The sequence below is a fragment of the Carcharhinus amblyrhynchos genome, chromosome 30 (assembly GCF_965287045.1).
Source record: "Carcharhinus amblyrhynchos chromosome 30, sCarAmb.v2.hapA, whole genome shotgun sequence".
Classification (NCBI taxonomy): domain Eukaryota; kingdom Metazoa; phylum Chordata; class Chondrichthyes; order Carcharhiniformes; family Carcharhinidae; genus Carcharhinus; species Carcharhinus amblyrhynchos.
The window spans coordinates 24,910,178-24,931,640 of NC_137353.1; the positions used below are offsets into that span (position 1 = coordinate 24,910,178).

The following is a 21,463-nucleotide window of genomic DNA, read 5'->3' on the forward strand; positions in this document are numbered from 1 at the left end:
CATAGTATCATCACAATATAACATTTGAAAGTAATACTATACAGCATAAAACTATTAACAGTTTAGAGCAAATCCCCTCCAAATTCTCCTCTCACTGGTTTAATGTGAAATTTTTGCGTACTCAGGACAGCACGGCAGGATCCTCCGATCTCGTCTGTCCCTGCCCTGCCACCAGCGAGTATGGAGAATTTGGTGCTCAGCCAAAACTTTATTCACTGCAGCAGCACCAGAGAACCCCAGCCACGGATGAGGTCAGAGGTTTCCAGCGCACTGTTCAACACCTCAACCTGACATAGAAACCTTCGCAAACAGGGGGAAGGTTGGGGGCGGGGGGGAATGAAATAGAAGACTTATATTTATATAGCATTTTTCACAACCACTGGACCTTGCAAAGTGCTTTACAGCCAATGAATTTGTTTTGAAATGTAGTCACTGATGGAAGCAGCACAGTCAATTTGCACACAGGAAACTCCCACAAATATCAATGTGATAACAACAGCATAGTTCATCTTCGTGGTGTTGATTGAACAACAAATTGTTAGAGGAATGACACTTTGTCCATGGTTACATATGAAATCAAAGGGACCACAACATCATAGAATCATACAGTGCAGAAAAGGTCAAATGGGTAAAATTCTGGCCTAAATCTATACTAACCCCACTTTCCAGCAAATCGCTTATCGTTATTTAATCAACACCTATCTGATAAAGTGTAAAACTAGCCAACCGAAATGGCAACAAAAGGTATATTTCCCAACGCTTTAAGCAATTAGATCTTCCAATGTCCTAAAGACTCAAGGAATGGTCTATCATAGTGAACTGAGCAACTAAGACCCTTGTACCTTCTGGGTTCACACCAAGGCGGTACGGTGGCACAGTGCTTAGAACATAAGAACACAAGAAATAGGAGCAGGAGTAGGCCATCTAGCCCCTCGAGACTGCCCCGCCATTCAATAAGATCATGGCTGATCTGATAGTGGCTCAGTTCCACTTACCCATAAGAACATAAAAACTTACCCATATGAACATAAGACTGATGTCTCACAGCGCCAGGACCTGGATTCAATTCTGGCCTCTGTGTGGAGTTTGCACATTTCTTCCGTGCCTGTGTGGGTTTCCTCTGAGTGCTCCAGTTTCCTCCCACACTCCAAAGATGTGTGGGTTAGTTTGGTTGGCCGTGCTAAAATTGCCCCTTAGTGTCATGGAATTACCAGGGTGATACATGGGTTATTGGGATAGGGCCTGGGATTGTGGTCGGTGTAGGCTCGATAGGACAAATAGCCTCCTTCTGCACTGTAAGCATTCTATGATTCTAAGCTGTCCAAGGGGCTGGTTGCAGTGACCCTATGATCTCCTGAGCCAGAAAGGGGTATTTTTAACTAGATTTCCTGCTCCTGTGAAACAGTAATCTCTGCTGCTCTGGTGTCAGAGTATGATAACAATATGGGGCGGGAGGTATTTCAGAATTCAAATATCTACTTTGATGGGATTTGAACCAGAGAATTGATCTGCCTTTGCAGTTTACCAGCTCAGTGACCTAGGCCACAAGAGTAAGTCAAATTTTCCAACTCATCCATGCCTGTCACAGAATGAATTTAACAACCTACCATCTCTATCCAAGGAATCCCCTCTCCATCAGCCCCAGAACCTTGCTTTAGGCTTGCGGTTCACCGCTAGACCACAAGGTCACAGGAGGAAGCCAGTCAGTCCATTGAAGTGTGTGGCGTGGAAATTGAAAACATCATTTGACAAGCGTATCATTTGTTAATTCAGTGATACAATGCTAAAAAGAAGAAATCCAAGCAGTGTGTATGATAAATAGCACGAGGTGATAATGGGCATGAACACACTGGTTGGCTATTTGAGTTACACAGGAATACAAATTCCTTTGTGGGTAACAGGCATCGAGGAATTTTATACTAGGCACATTAGTGCGAAACATATTTGCAAAGTCAATCTGGGACACTTGACAGCTATGACACAACACACGCGCTCTCATCCTTTCATACACAAATGTAGTTTTACAAAATGATTTAATTAAGTTTAAAGAGGTGATCTCACAATTAGTGCCACTCACAGAGCGAATCATTCTAAAGTGGCCACTTGTCTGGCAATTTTCTTGAGATCAAATGTTTCTGTAACTTTTGAGCATTTATTTCAGAAATACCAACCAGACGAAACTGCCGTGAATCATTTAGCGTGTGATAGACTCACATACATCAGGACACGTTTTCTCCCCTTATGTATGAGAGTTGCAAAATCCCTTCGCTTCCTACCTTCTCTCTCTGAAAATCTAGCTCATTGAATTCCTACAGTGGGTTGGAAATATTGGAATCACATCCAATACATTTGGCCCATCGAGCCTGCACCAAACAATCCCACCCAGGCTCTACCTCCTAAACCCACATATTTACCCTACTAATTTCCCTGACACTAAGAGACAATTTAGCGTGGCCAATCCAACTAATCTTTGGGCTGTGGGGGGAAACCAGAGGGCTCGGAGGAAACCCACACAGACACGGGGAGGACATGCAAACTCCACACTCGAGGCCAGAATTGAACGTGGTGCTGTGAAGCAGCAGTGCTAACCACTGGGCCACCGTGGTAACAAAGGGTATGGAAAGAAAGCAGCAATATAACATTGAGATAGAGGATCAGCTAGGATCATATGGAGTTGCAGAGCAGGCTCGAAGGGCTGAATAGCCTACTCCTGCTCCCAGTTTCCATGTTTCTCTCTGCTTTTGGTATCTTCTCAAAACTTGCCTATTGAACATTCCTTTGGAATCCAAGTCCATCACTTATGAATGGAGCCTGCTTCTCTTTACTGTGCTTTGGAATATTATCCTACATTCCTTTAAACGAGATCTTGATAAATTCTTAAGAGGACATTTCTGGCAATGCAGACAAGTTGCTCATTCAATGTGGCTGAGAGGAGTGAAAAGACGTGGCCTCCTCTGAGGCTTGGACAAATGTTTCTTGAGTTGTCTCTGAATTGGCCACAGATTCATTTCTCCTTCTGTTTGGAGATTGTGTGGATATGGGATGGATAAATCCATCCTGATTCCAGGGATGAAACTGTTGACTCAGGAGGAGAGATTAAGCAGTTTGGGCTTATACTTGCTTGGTGGCACAGTGGTTAGCAGCGCTGCTTTACAGCACGAGGGACGCAGGTTCAATCCTGGCCTTGGGTCACTGTCTATGTGGAAACTGTACATTCTCCCTGTATCTGACTGGGTTTCCTCAAGATGTCCTGGTTTCCTTCCACACTCCAGAGATGTGTGGGTTAGGTTGATTGGCCATGTTAAATTGCCCCTTATTGTAAAGGGGATTAGCAGGGTAAATATGTGGGGTCACGGGGATAGGGCCTGAATGAGATTGTGCTTGCTGCAGGCTCGATGGGCCAAATGGCCTCCTTTTGCACTGTAGGGATTCTATAATTCTATGAGTTTAGAAGGATAAGATGGAATCGGATCGAGGTATATAAAATTTAAAAGGGATTGATAAAATAAATGTAGACCAAATGTTACCCCTTGTGGGGCAATCTAGAACAAGAGGTCACAGGTATGGGTTGAGAGGCAGTAGATTTAAAACTGGGATGAGGAGGAACTACTTCTCGCCGAGGGGGGTGAATTTGTGGAACCCGCTGCCCCATAGCACTGTGGAGTCTGAATCATTGAATGGTTTCAAGAAGGAGATGATATATTTCTGATATTAAAAAGGGGGTTATGGAGAACAGGTGGGGAGGTGGATTTGAGACCAGGGAGAGATCAGCCACGATTTGATTGAATGGTGGAGCAGGCTCGAAGGGCTGAATTTGCCAACTGCTGCTCCTAGTTCCTAATTCCTGTATGCCCATGACACTTCGCCATTGTCTGGCTGCTTTTTGCTCACCCCTTCCTTTCAAATATCCTGATGCCCTGTGTTAAGGGCAAAGTTTGAATGTAAGTGCACTGCTGTGTATTACAGGAGACTTGCCACAGAAGATGGACAGGAACAGAGCATCTTTTAAACAGATGGGACCTTTATTCAGGAACACATGAAGCAATGAGACACCTTTCAAGAGAGAAAACCCTACAGGAAGTGGAACATCCAGAATTAGATAAAGAAAAACATTAAAATAAAAATATTTGATGCTGTGCAGTGGCAGGATGGATAACTTCCCCCTCAGCTCCTTGACAATCTTTCACGTTAAATCCAATATGACTGCTAGGATCATCGCTAGGGCGAGTCTGACACTTTTGTTGCATGATGATGCACCTGAAATCAGAATCAAAATTCATTTTCTTGGTTTATTGCATTATTAGATGGCCAGGCAGCGTGGATAAAATAAATTGACAACCGTACGCAGCTTTAATAAAGAACACCGCCTGACCTTGCTTTGATTTTCATTTCTTACTGAGATAACTCAAATCTTATTTACTTCAGCTATTTCCATCAAACCCCAAGCGGCCACCCTCGGGATTGCTCCAAACAAAACAGGAGGATCTGAAATGGACATAATGCTGTCTAACTTATATTCATTGAACCATGGCATCCCTACAGTGCACAAGGAGGCCATTTGAGTCTGCACCGACTCTCCGACAGAGCATCTTACCCAAGCCCACCACCACCCCCAACTACCCCTGTAACTCCATGTCTTTACCCCACTAATCTCCCTAACCTATACACCTTTGGACACTAAGGGGCAATTAAGCGTGTCCAATCCACCTAACCTGCACATCTATGTGATTTCTACGGGGGGTGGGGGAGTGGGGGGGGGTGGCACGGTGGCACAGTGGTTAACTCTGTTGCCCACAGAGCCAGGGACCTGGGTTCAATTCCCAGTTTGAGTCACTGTCTGTATGGAGTCTGCATTTTCTCCCCGTGTCTGCGTGGGTTTCCTCCAGGTGCTCCGGTTTCCTCCCACAGTCCAAAGATGTATAAATTAGGTTGATTGGCCATGTTAAATTGGCACTTAGTGTCAGGCGGACTAGCAGGGTAAATACACTGGGTTATGAGGATAAGGGGTTCTGTCTGGGATTGTGGTCGGTGCAGAGTCAATGGGCTGAATGGTCTCCTTCTGCATTGTAGTGATTCTATGATTCTATCATCTTTGGACTGTGGGAGGAAATCAGGGCATAAGAACATAAGAAATAGGAGCAGGAGTAGGCCATCTAGCCCTTTGAGCCTGCCCCGCCATTCAATAAGATCATGGCTGATCTGAAAGTGGCATCGAGAGAAAATCTATGCAGACACAGGGAAAATGTGCAAACTTAACACATTGACCCAAGGCCAGAACCGAACTCAGCTCCCTGGCACTGTGAGGCAGCAGTGCTAATCACAAAGGGGGAAGAGGGTTTATTTTTTGACAGTCTTCTCTAGACAGGTGTGAAAGGACTGGTTTGAAGAAGACTGATATCAAGGGGGATATTTGTGGAATACAAACTGTCACAGGCATTCCTGGCACAGTGGTTAGCACTGCTGCCTCACAGCCCCAGGGACCTGGAGTAACAGTGTGTAGTCTGCACGTTCTCTCTGTGTCAGCACGGGTTTCCTCTGGACGCTCCGGTTTCCTCCCACAGTCGAAAGATGTGGACGTTAGGTGCTAAATTGTTCCTTAGTGTCCAAAGCACTGTAGGTTAGACGGATTAGCCATGGTAAATGTGTGGGGTTACAGGGATAGGGCGGGGGAGAGGACCTGGATAAGATACTCTGTCAGAGGGTCAATTGGACTCACCACATCAACACAGTGGCGACAAGAGTTGATCAGATACTAGGAATACTGTGGCGAGTAATTCACCTCCTGACTCCCCAAAGCCTATCCACCACCTACAGGGCACAAGTCAGGAGCGTGATGGAATATTCCCACTTGCCTGGATGGGTCCAACAACACTCAAGAAGCTTGGCACCACCCAGGACAAAGCAGCACCACTTTATTGGCACCACATCTGCATCCTCTACCACCACTGCTCAGTAGCTGTTGTGTGTACCATCTACAAGATGTACAGCAGGAACTCTCCATGTTTATTCAGACAGCATCTCCCAAACCCATGACCACTTTCATCTGGAAGGACAAGGACAACAGATACATGGGAATGCCACCATCTGAAGGTTCCTCTTCAAGCCTCTCACATCCTGACTTGGAAATATATTGGCGTTCCTTCGCAGTCGCTGAGCCAAATTCCTGGAATTCCCTTCCTAACGGCATTGTGGATCAACCCACAGCACGTGGACTGCAGCGATTCAAGAAGGCAGCTCACCACCACTTTCTTAAGGGCAACTAGGAGTGGACAATATATGCTGGCCAGACAGCGATGCCCAATTTTAAAAAATTGTATCTCTGCATTTGTTACAAGCTGTCCAAGCCAATAAGAATGATTAATCATATCTCTGGCTGTGATATTTAGCACTGAGGCCAGGGTGGGATCAAGAGTCACCCCTCCCACCCTGAATGTTAAAGTGTTGTCGAACACTGCTCCCAAGAATACCTGTGATGTGGAGATGCCAGTGTTGGACTGGGGCGGGCACAGTAAGAAGTCTCACAACTCCAGGTTAAAGTCCAACAGGTTTATTTGGTATCACAAGCTTTTGGAGCGCCGCTCCTTCATCAGGTGGTATCGGATCACCTGATCATCTGATGAAGGAACAGCACTCCGAAAGCTCATGATACCAAATAAACCTGTCAGACTTTAACCTGGTGTTGTGAGACTTCTTACTGTACCCTGGAACAGCTGGTCACCTCTTTCTGGTCTCCACGTTTTGCATTTTGGACTTTGGATCAGAAAAGGCTTCACTCCACAGTCTCTAGCTCAGTTCTCCCTCCTGCAGAGCTCCCCCGCTTTGTGTCTGCCCTTCATCACTGAAAGGATCAGTCTGAATATCAAATTCTCCATCCATTCCTCCATCCATCCTACCAACCACTTAACCTGCCACTCAGCCACTGCTGATACTGAAATGAAAATAATTTTTAAAAAAACATATCTACTCACCATTTTTATCATCAGTGCCTTTAGGAATGCTTGGATTTTCTGAAAGGTGAAAATGCAAAGTAAATAAGAAGGAAAGATGCATATTGCCAAATGGGTGGTATCCTTAAAGGGCCAATAAATGGAGTGATGCAAGAGTGGACAGTTTCATGGTGAGGAGGGCACCAAATCTAAGGCTTGGTCTGAACTCCATTCATTGTTCAAGGGGCTGGGCTTTTACAAATTGCCCTAGCAGCCCCGAGGGTGGGTAGGAGAGATGTTAACCGGGTTTCTTGCTCCCATAGTGACCCTTTCTGAAAAATGCCCTCACTTGGATGTTGGGTGAGAACAAGGACAGTGCTTGGCGGAGACACTGACTGGACACTCTGCCAATTTATGCACAAGCATTGAGCTGCTTGGGTTAGACACCTGACAGAATCATTGCCTCCAGAAGAGGAGGAGCAAAGATAAGACGCTGTTACATCCAACTGTAACTGAGAATATGTTTGCAACTTACCAAAAATGATGAGTCTGGCGTGAGTGTCTGTTGAACCCAGAGGGTTCTGGGTGGTACAACGGTACATGGACCCATTGAGCTCTGCGGGCACTCTCTCCAACACCAGCTCTTTACCATCATACTCAACGCTTCCATCCAATAGACGTCCACCCACTCTGGTCCATGTGAAGAGAGGTTCTGGGAAAACTTCATTCTGTGAAGGCAACAAGTACGGCAGATGGTCAAGTTGTCCTTAAATTCCTGAGGTACAATGTTGCTGAAGCTTAAATCTTCCAAGGAAGTTGGGGAGTGGGCACAGGAATGGAGGAGTGTGGGGAATGGGGGTATAGTGGTGACCATTGCATAAAGCAGAATTTCACTACACTGGAAGCTGGTTCCATATTGGCAGAGTGTGTCCCCTATCCTCCTGTTTGTCGTAAAGTGAGTGATATTCCAGCTAGGTTCCGCAACTTTAAGTTTATTTATTAGCGTCACAAATAGGCTTACATTAACACTGTAATGAAGTTACCGTGAAAATCCCCTAGTCGCCACACTCTGACACCTGTTCTGGTCAGTGCACTGAACTGGCACATCTTTCAGACTGCAGGAGGAAACCGGAGCCACCCAGAGGAAGTCCACACAGACAAGAAGGGAACATACAGACTCTACACAGTGACCTAAGCCAGGAATCGAACCTGGCGCTGTAAGGCAGCAGTGCTAACCGCTGTACCACCGTGTTGTCCCCACTTTAATGTCCAACATTAAGAAGGTGCTGTTGGGTTGGGTTGTTGTTCTTTCCCATTTTGCCATTAAGCAGGGGAGGTGATAGCATAGTGGTATTATCGCTGGACTATTAATCCAGAAACTCAACTATTCCTCCAGGTACTTGGGTTCATGACAGATGATGGAATTTGAATTCAATAAAAGAAATATCTGGAATTATGAATCAACTGGTAATGACAAAACCATTGTTGATCATCGGATAAACCCATCTGGTTCACTAACGTTCTTTAGGGAAGGAAATCTGTTCTTCAGGGGAACAGTTGGTCCCTATTTCCCCTGTCCATGCCCCTCATAATCTTGTACATCTCAATTAGTTCAGCCTTCAGTCTTCTCTGTCCCAACGAAAACAACCCAAGCCTATCCAGCGTCTTTTCATCCCGGGCAGCACCCTGGTGAATCACCACTGCACCCCCTCCAGTGCAATCACATCCTTACGTTTGTTGGCTTTGTGATTAAGTATCCTGCTTAATGTGTAACTATTCTACACAAAACAGGGAAGTACCATTCAACCATCTCCCTCCAATTCAATAGTCCTCACTCCCTCCTCCAGCTTTCCGAAGCATTCCCTCCCACCAACCCTCCTGCCCCTCCATTTATGCTAGCATTCTTCTCCCCTCAGTTCACGCCAACACTCTCAACCCCAACCAGCTCACACTGGCAATGTAACCCTCTCGCCCGTCAGTTTTTGGTGATACATCCCTCACCCATGCTATCTCTCCTAGTCCCTGCTGGTATCAGTCACCCTCCCTCAGTTCACACTGATGGTCTCCTTCCCCTGAATTGCTTACATCTGAAGTTAGGGTAGGTGAAAGAGAACTGTCGCCATGTAGCTCACTCCAAAAGGGAAATTGGATTTGGGCAAAAGAGGCAACTTTGAGTTTGGCTTCTTGGACCATGCACCGCTGGACTTTAATGCTCTCCCTGTGGCACACTCCAACACTGCTGACAGACCAAGGGAAATGTAGAAGACCATAGATCATAGAACCCTACAGTGCAGAAAGAGGCCCTTCAGCCCATCGAGTCTGCACAGAACACAATCCCACCCAGGCCCTATGCCCATATCCGTACATATTATACTCACTAATCCCTCTAACCTCTGCCACCCTGGACACTAAGGGGCAATTTCTTAGCATGGCCAATCAACCTAACCTGCACATCTTTGGACTGTGGGAGGAAACCGGAGCACCCGGAGGAAACCCACACAGACACGAGGAGAATGTGCAAACTCCACACAGACAGTGACCCCGAGCCGGCAATCGAACCCAGGATCCTGGAGCTGTGAAACAGCAGTGCTAACCACTGTGCTAGAGGGCCTTCGACAACCGTAGTTCAATCTCTGTGTTAATATGTGCATAGTAGCAAATTAAATTCTGATCCAGATTCCCACTCTGGCCAGATTTGCATCGACGGCACTGATGGGCAGCCTGGGCTAGTGAGTGGGTCGCATGAGTGGCCGTCCTTCATCTCAGTGGGCCACAAGATTGAAATCGGGCTTGTTCCCTAACCGTGACCCCATCAATCAGATTAAATACATTGAATGCACACCTAATGTTTCCCAACAAATTAAAGGAAATGCTTATTCATTCGTATATTAATCCAATAGTCATCAAGTTCAAATAGTATAAAAATAAAAATTTACCCTTTGATTGGACACAGAGGGAGTGTGTGGCTCTCACAGTCAATGCTGTGAGGAATCAACACACACCTCACTTCATGTGCCCTTGCTTTATGTTCAAATCACTTCAGTCATCTCGGTAAGGAAAAAAACTACATGGATGGAAACCTGTGCTTGGGTAACGGTCAACTAAATGTCTCATGGGGTGCACTCAGAACTCAGATAGACCACATATGGCGCCCCCCCAGGCCACAGGTTGCCCACAATGACCCACAGGGGTTCATCTCTAAGAGCAGCGAGAAATTGAAGAGGGAATGATGATGATACTTGATGTGCCCCAGTCCAACACCAGCATCTCCACATCATGGGTACTTGATGTCCCAGGAAGCATTTGCGTGCTACAACAGTCCAAGTGTTCATGTCTCTCTGTATGAAGAGCTTCCTCTTTATATTTGTATCTTGAGCTGTTGTACTTTCAAACGCGTGCCTCTTATTTTGCTGTCTTAGCTTACCATGAAGTGTTGCTCCAAGTCTTCCTATTCTATACTGTTCCTACACTGCCTGCCTTCAAGATCCCCCACAGCTTTGTGTGCCTTTCTGTCACTGTATACTGAGGGGCTGCTAACCAGACAAAACCCCTTAGACCGTGTGCTTAACCCTTGCTGTGTGTAACTATACCAAAGTAACTCAGAGTGCAACATGACTGATGTATATAGTTTGAAAAGAATTCTACTCCAAATGGCTGTAATGTTCTCATTACTGAACTGAAGCAGCCTAGAATGCTTCAATCTTTATCTTGGGAGAAAATGTGAATTCTGCCGCACTTTCCTGTTATGACAATTTGAAATGTTTTGTCACATTGCTTTCAGATCTTTTATGAATGGATTATATATATTTTATTTGTTGTTCAATTTGTGTCGACTTCAGGTGCTCTGGAATCCATTCTGTTTATACAGAGGGCTGGATTTCAGGCTGCCAGCTGGCCACAGAGAAATACTCGAACGAGGAATGATATTGTGTGCCTGGCTGCAGATCCTTGCCAATGCCTGGACACACGGGGGACAAGCCGTTGGAAGTCACCCTAGCGCTCTGGGTAAAAGGCCAGCCTGAATTTTCAGATTGGTGCAATTTTAATGCCAGGAATGCTGGCAGGAAAATATACACCAGTGGCTTCTTACTCTACCCACTGCTTTTACTCAAAATAGCCACTGAACAGAGCCCTCCAATGCTGCTGCTACACTCACAACTGCGGCACTTACATCTGGTAACTACTGTGTTAGCCCCAGTGACTCACTGAGTAAACTCTCATCCTTAACGATTTCAACCTCCATCCCAACCAATCATTTCTAAAAATTTATTTGTGGGACATGGGCATCGCTGGCTGGCCAGCATTTATTGCCCATCCCTAGTTTCCCTTGAGAAGGGTGGTGATGAGCTGCCTTCTTGAATCGTTACAGTCCATGTGCTCTTGGTTGACCCACAATGCCTCATGGAGGGAATTCCAGGATTTTGACCCAGCGACTGTGAAGGAATGGCGATATATTTCCAAGTCAGGATGGTGAGTGGCTTGGAGAGGAACTTGCAGGTGTTCCCATGTATCTGCTGTCCTTGTCCTTCTAGATGGAAGTGATCTTGGGTTTGAAAAGTGCTAAGATTGAAGGATCTTTGGGGAATTGCTGCAGTCCATCTCTGAGTTCGATGCCCTCTTAGCTTCCCTTAATCTCTCCCTCCAATAGTAACACCCCACCCAGATTAACAGTCACCCCTTGATGTTGCCACCTCATTTCACTACTCTCATTGTGTCATTCACCGATAAGGTCACCTTTGCATGTTTACTTCCTCATTTTGCTCTCCAGCTGCAGAAAATCCCACCCTAAGCTTTCCTCCACTTTTCTCTCCCTTAAGAAGTTCCTGGAAACCACTTCTTTGACCAAGCTTTTCCTCGTCTCCCTAAGATCTTCTTATGTGGCTCCATGTCAGCTGTGTTTATGAGGCGCGCACAAAACTCCTTGGGTCATCGTACCACTTTGAAGGTACTATATAAATAGAAGTTATTGTCTGAGCAGTCTGGCCTCTGGGCACGAAAGCTGTGGATTTAAGACCTACTCTAGAGGCTTGAGTGCTTAATTTAGGTCGACCTTCCTGAGCAGTACTGAGTCAGTGATGCCATGACCAAAGTGCTGTCTTGGGTAAACATTTAACCAAGGCCCTATCCTGCTTCTTAGCAGGGTCTGCCAGATTTAGTTGCCTGACTTGAGGAACTGCAGGCACATTCTACCCCGGTGTTCTATCCCCTAGCTACGGTGGTTGTCTCAATGCTTGTTTGTTTCCAAGCATTTTTAAAGTTTATTAGTCACAAATAAGGCTTACATTAACACTGCAATGAAGTTACTGTGAAATTCCCTTGTGCCACACTCCGGCGCCTGTTCGGGTCAATGCACCCTAACCAGCATGTCTTTCAGGCTGTAGGAGGAAACCGGAGCACCCGGAGGAAACCCACACAGAGATGGGGAGAATCTGGAAATGCCACACAGACAGTGGCCTGAGTCGGGAATCGAACCCGGGTCCCTAGCGCTGTGAGGCAGTGGTGCTAACCATTCATGCTGTGGACTGTGTGGCTGCAGTGTTTCCTGTATAACTTCATTGCGGTGTTAATGTAAGCCTCACTGGTGACTAATAAATAAAGTTTACTTTGTATCAAATGGATGCACCCATCCCAAATGTTGCCACCAGCCACCAATCCGACCCTGAAATATCTAAGCACCGTTTATAACAGGCCCAGTACGAAATCTCACAACACCAGGTTAAAGTCCAAAAGGTTTATTTGGAATGATGAGCTTTCGGAGCGCTGCTCCTTCATCACTCACCTGATGAAGGGGCAGCGCTCCAAAAGCTCGTGATCTCAAATAAGCCTGTTGGACTTTAACCTGGTGTTGTTGTGATGCTTCTTACTGTGCCCACCTCCCACCCCCAGTCCAACACTGGCATCTCCACATCATTTACAACAGGGGGAAACTGAGTCTCCAAATGCCTTTCAAATATGGGAGGTTGTTGAGGGGGGCGGGGTGATTCAGAGAACATTGACTAACCACACTCAGGATGGGGCCATTAATTTAAAATGTTCAGCCTCCCCCTGCGCTGTAGGAATTCTATGAGCTCCCCCCCTCCCCGCCCCCCTCAGCGTGGCCCATCCAGAGATCCTGCTAGCCTGGGTTCTGGACAAATCATCGCAAGGTCTGTACCTATACACGGGAAGGCCACCCCCCCTTTGCACTGCCTGGGTGTGTGAGCAGTTTGACAGCCGGCTCTATCAAAGTTGCTCTTATTCCTGTCGCTTACTTTACCTCCTGAGGTGTATTCTTCATTTCCAAATTGATGTCTGAGGCAGTAAGTGGAGCGTTCTAATATGTGGCAGGCGTCGTTGTGAATTCAGGCTTCCTGTCAGGTGCATCCGACACCAGGTAAAATCAGATCATTTCACTTGAACAGGATTCCGTGCCTTTGTCTAGCGAATAATTTGATCCGCATTTTCCCATTCATCCATTTCAGTTTGCTTACTGTTATTAAACATTCAAAATGAAGATGGGGGGGTGGGGGGGGGAGCTAATGACTTCAAGAGACTGCAGCTTTCGCAGCATCTGCCTTTTTAATTTAACTTGAAATTTACCTATAACAAAAAAATCGACCTCCGCGGGATGTGAATAACACAATCAAACAGGCTTGACAAGTGCTGCAAACTTCGGCGTGGTGTGTGAATCTAATTCATATTCAAAGCACCCCTAACCAGCCACTGCCCCCGCTCACCTTTCCTGCTCAAATATTTTATGATCTTGTGGAATGGAAATGTTTTCCCACTGCCTGCTACCTGAAGGGGTAATCTGCAGAGCTGCGATAATTATACAGCTAGGTGTCAGGATGTTAACTGAACGGAATACAATGAGAATATTTCTATCTTGTCAGAAGCTGCCAGTATCTGAAAATTCTGCCGGGCTGCTTTTGTTCTTCCTATCTTGAGGCCCGTTCCTCTCCTGCTTTACGATGCAAAGTTTTTCTTGATTTGCTGCTTCATCTCGCTGAATGGGCCTGCCTCATTCTGCAGTGGAGCTCCATAACCTTCAGCAGCAACTGGGGGCAAGTGCGGTGGCGCAGTGGTTAGCACCGCTGCCTCGCAGTGCCAGGGACTGGGGTTCAATTCCTGGCGTGGGTCACTGTCTGTGCAGTTTGCCACGTTCTCCCCCGTGTCCGCCTGGGTTTCCTCCAGGTGCTGCAGTTTCTGCCCACAGTCCGAAAGGCTAGATTGATTGGCCAAGCTAAATTGCCTCTCCGTGTCCCAAGATGTGTGGGTTAGGAGGATTAGCAGCGTAAATATATGGGATTATGGGGATAGGGCCTGTGTAAGATGCTCTGTTAGAGAGTCGATGCAGGCTCGATGGGCCGAATGGCCTTCTCCTGCACTGTAGGGATTCTATGATTCTAACTGCCCCACCCCTCACCGTGGTCCTTTCTTCACATTGCTAGCCTGGGTTCTGGACAAATCATCACAAGTTCTGTACCTATACATGGGAACACCACCACCTGCAAGTTCCCCTCCAAGTCACTCGCCATCTAGACATGGAAATATATCACCGTTCCTTCACAGTTGGTGGGTGAAAATCCTGGAATTCCCTCCCTAACGGCATTGTGGGTCAACCCATAGCCTGTGGTCTACAGCGATTCAAGAAGGCAGCTCACCTCCACCTTCTCCAGGGATGGGCAATAAATGCTGGCCCAGCCAGCGATGCCCGTGAACCATGAATCAATAAAAAAAACCCATCATATTTGCTGCCAGAGAATGGTCATGTGCGCGCTGCTTATAGCATTTGGAATCATTGCGAGGAGAGGGGATTGAAAACTTTATCAGTGCAAGTTGGTCAGTCAGACATACAGACTGCTACCTGAAGGGGTAAATTGGGGAATAGAGCCTGGGTGGGATTGTGGCACTGCATAAAGCGGGTAAGGGCAATTGGTTCAGCAGCGGCACTCCCACCTCGGATTCAGAGTCAAGGATTGAGGTTGAGGATTTGAGAGGCACTCTGGGGTCCGGGCCTGTAATCCACGTGGACATCCTGCTGTGGAACAAGGGCTGAGTTGTTGGATGAGATAGCAAATTGAGGCGGCCAATCAGCCTGGTCAGGTGATCAGAAACCAGCTCACAAGTCAAAGAAAAATTCTTATTTGTTAGCATCACAAGTAGGCTTACATTAACACTGCAATGAAGTTACTGTGAATATCCCCTAGTTGCCACACTCTGCTGCCTGTTCAGGTACGCTGAGGGAGAATTTAGCACCTAACCAGCACGTCTTTCAGACTGTGGGAGAAAACTGGAGCAGCCGGAGGAGGGGAGAATGTGCAGACTCTGCACAAATAGTGACCCAAGCCTGGAATCGAACCCACGGCCCTGATGCTGTGAGGCAGCAGTGCTAACCACTAGGCCACCGTGTGAAGAAGAGTAGAGAGATCGATCATCCAGTGTCCTGGCCAACACAGCCCCCCTCAGCCATCATTTAACTGGCCATCTATCTCACAATGTGCGCAAATTGGTTGCAAGATTCCCCTGGATAACGGTGCCAAAGGCAGTACCTGACTCAGAAGGTTCCCGAGCTGACCTCGGTGTAGTGATGTGCTCTCATTAAACAGAAGATGCTGCCGTCTCTGGGTACCAAAACGGTCTACACGGCACATTCAACGGAGAAGCGGGGTGACAGAGGTCTACCAGGCCTTCTGTTATAACATAGGAGAAGAAGTGAAAAGGGGGAGGGAAAAATTATTTCCACAGGGGACTGGTGGTCCCTGGAATCAACTGCAGAGAAGGGCAGGTGGCCAGGGTAGATTAATTCACCGTGTCTGGCCTCGGGGACCTGGCAACAGGTGCTGCAGGTAGTGAGATGATCCTGTTTGGATGGTCAAGATCAGTAAATGCATCTTCATGTGACATCTCCAACACCATCACCTCACGCTGCTCAATGTCATACATGCCCCATTAAGCAACCACACCTAGCATTCCAACACTGTGCCCCTCACACATGGACCAATGTTGCCAGCCTTATATCCACCTCTTCCTGTTCCCACATACCTCCTCAGCTACGGCAAACTCTGGAAATCTTTGACATCCTTCCCTCTCCCTCTTGTAGGACAAGGTGTTCCTGAACAGGAGGGAGGAGAGTTGAACTAGCAGAGGTTAGGCACACTGATATCAGCTACGTCCCCTGGAAGGGATGGTGCTGCCCCCTATCGCAGGAATGGCTACAATGGAATCTGTTGCATTTAGCAGCAGTACCTCAAGAAGTTCACTGACCTCAGATAGATGGTCAAGATCATCTTTATATCACTGGGAACTTCCAGAATGTTGGGATGCCCCTGTCCTATGTTCCTTCTCAAATCCCACCTCATCTGCCTCCTGCTCTCTGACCTGGTGGAAGCTGCTGATGGTCTGACCATGGACCTCTTGTTTTCCATCAGACCTCCCTTCCCTCACTCCAACTCTCCATTTTCCTCATTTCTGTTTATTGATACCCAAGGATGGCCACCAGGCAGAATGACCACCAGGCCAGGATGACCACCAGGCAGAATGACCACCAGGCCAGGATGACCACCAGGCAGAATGACCACCAGGCAGAATGACCACCAGGCCAGAATGACCACCAGGCAGAATGACCACCAGGCCAGGATGACCACCAGGCAGAATGACCACCAGGCCAGGATGACCACCAGGCAGAATGACCACCAGGCCAGAATGACCACCAGGCAGAATGACCACCAGGCCAGAATGACCACCAGGCCAGGATGACCACCAGACCAGAATGACCACCAGGCCAGAATGACCACCAGGCCAGGATGACCACCAGGCCAGAATGACCACCAGGCAGAACGACCACCAGGCCAGAATGACCACCAGGTCAGGATGACCACCAGGCCAGAATGACCACCAGGCAGAATGACCACCAGGCCAGAATGACAGCCAGGCCAGAGTGGCTGCAAAGCCAGGATGGCCACCATGCCAGGATGGCCACCATGCCAGCTAGTGCAACCTCATGAGGTAAAAGATCCTCCGGTATTGGCTCTTGCAGCAGATTGAGTTGGGGTACAGGAAACTGTGCGACAAGTCTTGCTTTCAATAGAATGCAAAGTGAGAGAGGAGGAAGCACATGTCAGATAGGACTCGCGACGATCGGAGGTAAAACCACTGGGTGATCAAATTGGGAATTTAGAAGGTGGAGGAGAGGCTGCAATAATCAGCCAGATCTCCTGAAGGATTAAATATCATCATTCACTATCAGCCCTGTTACACTGTACACATTTACAGACAGACGGGAAACAGTGTCTAATCTAATGTGGATTGCCTGGTGGTTGGTTTAAATTCATACTTTCCTGCCATTAGTTTAATATCATGGAAATTATTTCCTCTCGCTTCTACATCCTTGACATCTCTTCCGCGGACACTGAAACTTTTGGCTCCTTTACCTCCCTCTGCAGCACTGGGACCGGCCATCTGCCGTACCTCCATCTCCCAGACTCTCCTCTGGAGAATAGTTACGGCCAATTATACATTCCAAGGTTGTACAGAGAAGTGTAGTTCACCCGAGTGACAGGACTGACTTATTAAGGCCATTTCTATGAGACGGAGAGAGAGATTCTCGATCCAACTCACCATTTACTTTAATATCTCTCTCACAGTCACAAAGGGCTTTTCAAAGGTGATGAAATTATTGCCTTTAGTGACAGTTCACATGGCCAGCCATCACTTCAACTATTTTATTTCTTAAACTATTCCATTCCACCTTCTTCTCCGTTAATGACAGGCATGCCAGTATATTCTATTGAAACTGCCATTTTTAAGGGGATTTGCCACTTTAATCACTGATCTCCAACTCCATTCATCATAGAATCACAGATCCCTACTGAAGGCCATTCAGCCCATCGAGCCTGCATCCAAACAATCTCACCCAGGCCCTATCTCCATAACCCCATGTAGTTACCCTACTAGTCCCTCTGACACTAAGAGGCCAATGAACCTAACCTGCAAATCTTTGGGCTGTTGGGGGAAACCGGAGCACCTGGAGGAAACCCACACAGACACGAGGAGAATGTGCAGACTCCACACAGACGGAAACCCAAGGCCAGAATTGATCCCTAGAGCTGTGAGACAGCAGTGCTAACCACTGTGCCACCGTGCTGCTCTGTAACTACAGGTAAACACATGGATACAAGGGTCGACTAGACTGGAAACGTTAGCTGTGTTCTCTCCCCACAGATGCTGTCAGACCGGCTGAGATTTTCCAGCCTTTTCTGTTTTGCTTTCAGGTTCCAGCTTCTGCAGTAATTTGCTTTTAACATGGATACAAATAATTGTTTAGCCCTGTGTGACCAACATTACAACAGCACCTACTCAACACAGAGGCACAGTGGTTAGCAATGCTGCCTCACCGCACCGGGGATCCGGGTTAAATTCCTTCTGTGACTGTCTGTGTGGAGTCTGCACGCCCTCCCTGTGTCTGTGTGGGTTTCCTCCGGGTGCTCCGGTTTCCTCCCACACTCACAAAGATGTGCGGGTTAGGTGGATTGGCCTGGGTGAGATTGTTTCGATGCAGGCCCAACGGGCAGAATGGCCTTCAGTAGGGATCTGAGATTCTATGATTAATGGAGTTGGAAATCAGTGATTAAAGTGGCAAATCCTCTTAAAAATAGTGGGTTCAATAGAATATACTGACATGCCTGTCATTAATGGAGAAAAGGATGGAATAGAATTTCTCCTTAGTGTCAGGGGAACTAGCAGGGCAACTGTGTGGGGTTATGGGGATAGGGTCTGGGTGGGATTGTTGGCGGTGCAGACTCGATGGGCCGAATGGCCTCCTTCTGCACTGTAGGATTGTATGACCTATGAACTACTCATTTTTGTATTGCACTCCAAACATGGCAACATTTCCAACAGCGTTTCACAGTCAGATATCAGTGTGTGGGGGGTATTTTCACTCTGAGCAGTGGTTGCGAGCAATTCACATTTCAACAGTCCCGCAGCAATGAAAGAACGTGCTTACCTGAAATCCCAGGACGACGATTTTAACTGTGTCACCAACTCGAACACGTGTTGGCGACACGTCGATGCGTGGACCTCTGGGCGAGGCTGTGGACACAAAAGACCACAGTTTTAATATTATTGTTCGAATATTCTCTGCATCGACTGCATTCATACAGGATGTCTCTCCCCGTGCGGGGACAGAGCACTGCCAGCTGACCACCGCGCCTGACTCTCTGCTCTGCACCCTCATCGAGCTGAACACTGGCCCAGGAGCAAAGTTGACATCCTTGCGGGTTTAGCCGATTTGCTAAATTTGTTCGTACAATAGCTTACAATAAAATATTCTCTCACAGAGCTGCCGGACCCGTAACATTAGCTCTGAACCTCTCTCCACTACTGCTGCCAGAGCCACTGAGTTTACCCAGCATCTTCTGTTTTTACTCCTCTTAGCTTTCTTCTCTCTAAGGGGAAGAGTCCCAATCTATTCTCATAACTGAATCATAAAATCCCTACCATGCAGAAGACGCCTTTCAGCCCATCGAATCTGCACTGACTCTCAGAGTATCTTACCCAGGCCCTCTTCCCCATCCTATCCCCGTAACCCCACGCATTTTTTTAAAGTTTATTTTCAAGCTAATGAACGTTAGTAGGCTTACGTTCACACTGTAATGAAGTTAGTGTGAAAATCCCCTAGTTGCCACACTCCTGCGCCTGTTCGGGTACACTGAGGGAGAATTTGGCATGGCCAATTCACCTAATCTGCACATCTTTGGAGTGTGGAAGGAAACCGGAGCACCCTGAGGAAACCCATGTAAACACAAGGAGACTATGCAGAATCCACACAGACAGTGATCCAAAGCTGGAATCAAATCTGGGTCCCTGGTGCTGTGAGACAGCGGTGTTAAATCATGGAATCATTCTTGTAAATCTTAATTTTTATTTAACTGCAACAGCGATTTGCAAATTTAATTGTTCCCTTTCTGGGCAAGAGTGGTTGATTGGCAATCATCAACAATCACCAAGGCCAGAATTCTCTGACATTGCCCCGTGGCTGGGGTTCTCCAGTCTCGCTGCAACGAATGGAGATGGTATTAAGTTCTCCATTCTCACTGGCCGAAGTGATGGAGCGTGAACGGCCGGAGAATCCCAGCCGTGCTTTGAAAGGATGTTTTTGCTGTCAATTGTCGGATTTAACTCTCCACGGTGAGTTTAACGGGCAACTCATGTACAATTGCAGCAACTCCCTGAGACTCACAGCCAGGTTAAGAGGTCTTTTGCACAAAGCTACCGGAGCAGCAGAAGTCACTCAGTAACTTGTGGCAATTTGCGATTCACCAGGCACGTGTTGATATGGCGTGTGTAGCCGAGACGTCTATTATTTTTAAAGTAAATTCTAATGAATTGAGGCTGGAAACTCAGAGATGCTGGATTGAATTTGACCACCCCAGGATTGGGAAGCATGTGTGGAAGTTACGTTACAAACAGTTGTGAAAACTAAAGTTCCATAATTGTCAAAATAACCCTGTCAATTAACGGAAAATGACTATTAGCCAAACACGGCCTTCAGTCAGGCCTTCAGTAAGGTCAACGCTCACGTACTCAAGGTAAGTGACTACATCTAAAAACCATGTTCCATAAACACCACGTTCCAAGACTAGAATAAAAACAAAGAACAAGTTACCATGACAATTACTAAATAGCAACAAATGGGGACATATGATGCTAATGAAGGATTGGCAGCAGACAGCTTTCTATTAGGTGAGAAAGGGCAAAAGGTTGTGCTATGATTGTATGCAAATGAAGAATTAGAAAAATTACTCCTTTCTCATTTGCTGTAGTTTTTGTTTTATTTTTATCCAATTCAATCCAATCAAAATTCCTATTCAAAGTCTCAACAAGTCGAGACATTCCCGATCCAAGCTGACCAGATAGGATGGTCACTTCCTGTCCTGGCCTTGATCTATTTGATCCAAGCTGATTGGAGCAGGCACAGCTCCTCCTCCAAGGCTTGATCTCATTTGCATCTTAGCCAAAAGGCCGAGATGCTGCTTTTAAAAATTGCTTCAAATGGAGCTGAAATGTAACCTAATGACTTCAACCAGCATGTCGATACTACACTTGATCTTAGCCAACAGGCCGAGAAGCGATCATTTGCTGTAATTTTTTTTTATTTCAAAAATATACTTGATTCATAAAAAATCTCAATTATACCATTGCAAACCTACACGTCTAAAAATTGCAAACAGTGCACAAAAAACATTTTTACAGTCCTTAACAAAATTACAGTCATTACATTCCAAAACTTAAAACTACAAACATGCCTCAAAATTTACTGTGTGCCGTTATTGCTCAGATTGGCACACAGTTACGCAGGCCGAGGGTGTTCTGCAGTTCCCGGGCTCTCAGTCTGCCTCCGTTAAAAGTGTGGCCTTTCCCCATTGTGTCTTTGCAGCGGCTGCCCCAAGCTTCAGCGCGTCCCTCAGCACGTAGCCCTGGACCTTGGGATGTGCCAGTCTGCAACACTCGGTCGAGGACAGTTCTTTCTGCTGGAAGATCAGCAGGTTTCAGGC

At 46.8% G+C, this 21,463-nt stretch overlaps 1 protein-coding gene and 1 non-coding gene across 2 annotated transcripts in view; both read right to left on the minus strand.

Annotated features, from left to right (window-relative positions):
- Positions 1-3,866: 3,866 nt before the first annotated feature.
- Positions 3,867-21,463, minus strand: part of LOC145360085 (immunoglobulin superfamily member 21-like) — a 299,512-nt gene continuing 281,915 nt past the window's right edge. Inside the window, exons 7-10 of the mRNA XM_080215033.1 lie at positions 18,913-18,998; positions 7,462-7,654; positions 6,969-7,007; positions 3,867-4,257 (exon numbers count right to left, since the gene is read on the minus strand). Coding sequence (XP_080071159.1) covers positions 4,184-4,257; positions 6,969-7,007; positions 7,462-7,654; positions 18,913-18,998 — 392 coding nt within the window. The 3' untranslated portion in view covers positions 3,867-4,183. The remainder of the gene's footprint in view (positions 4,258-6,968; positions 7,008-7,461; positions 7,655-18,912; positions 18,999-21,463) is intronic.
- Positions 20,849-21,041, minus strand: LOC145360346 (U2 spliceosomal RNA). The gene has a single exon (XR_013889705.1). It is a non-coding gene; the product is annotated as a U2 spliceosomal RNA (small nuclear RNA).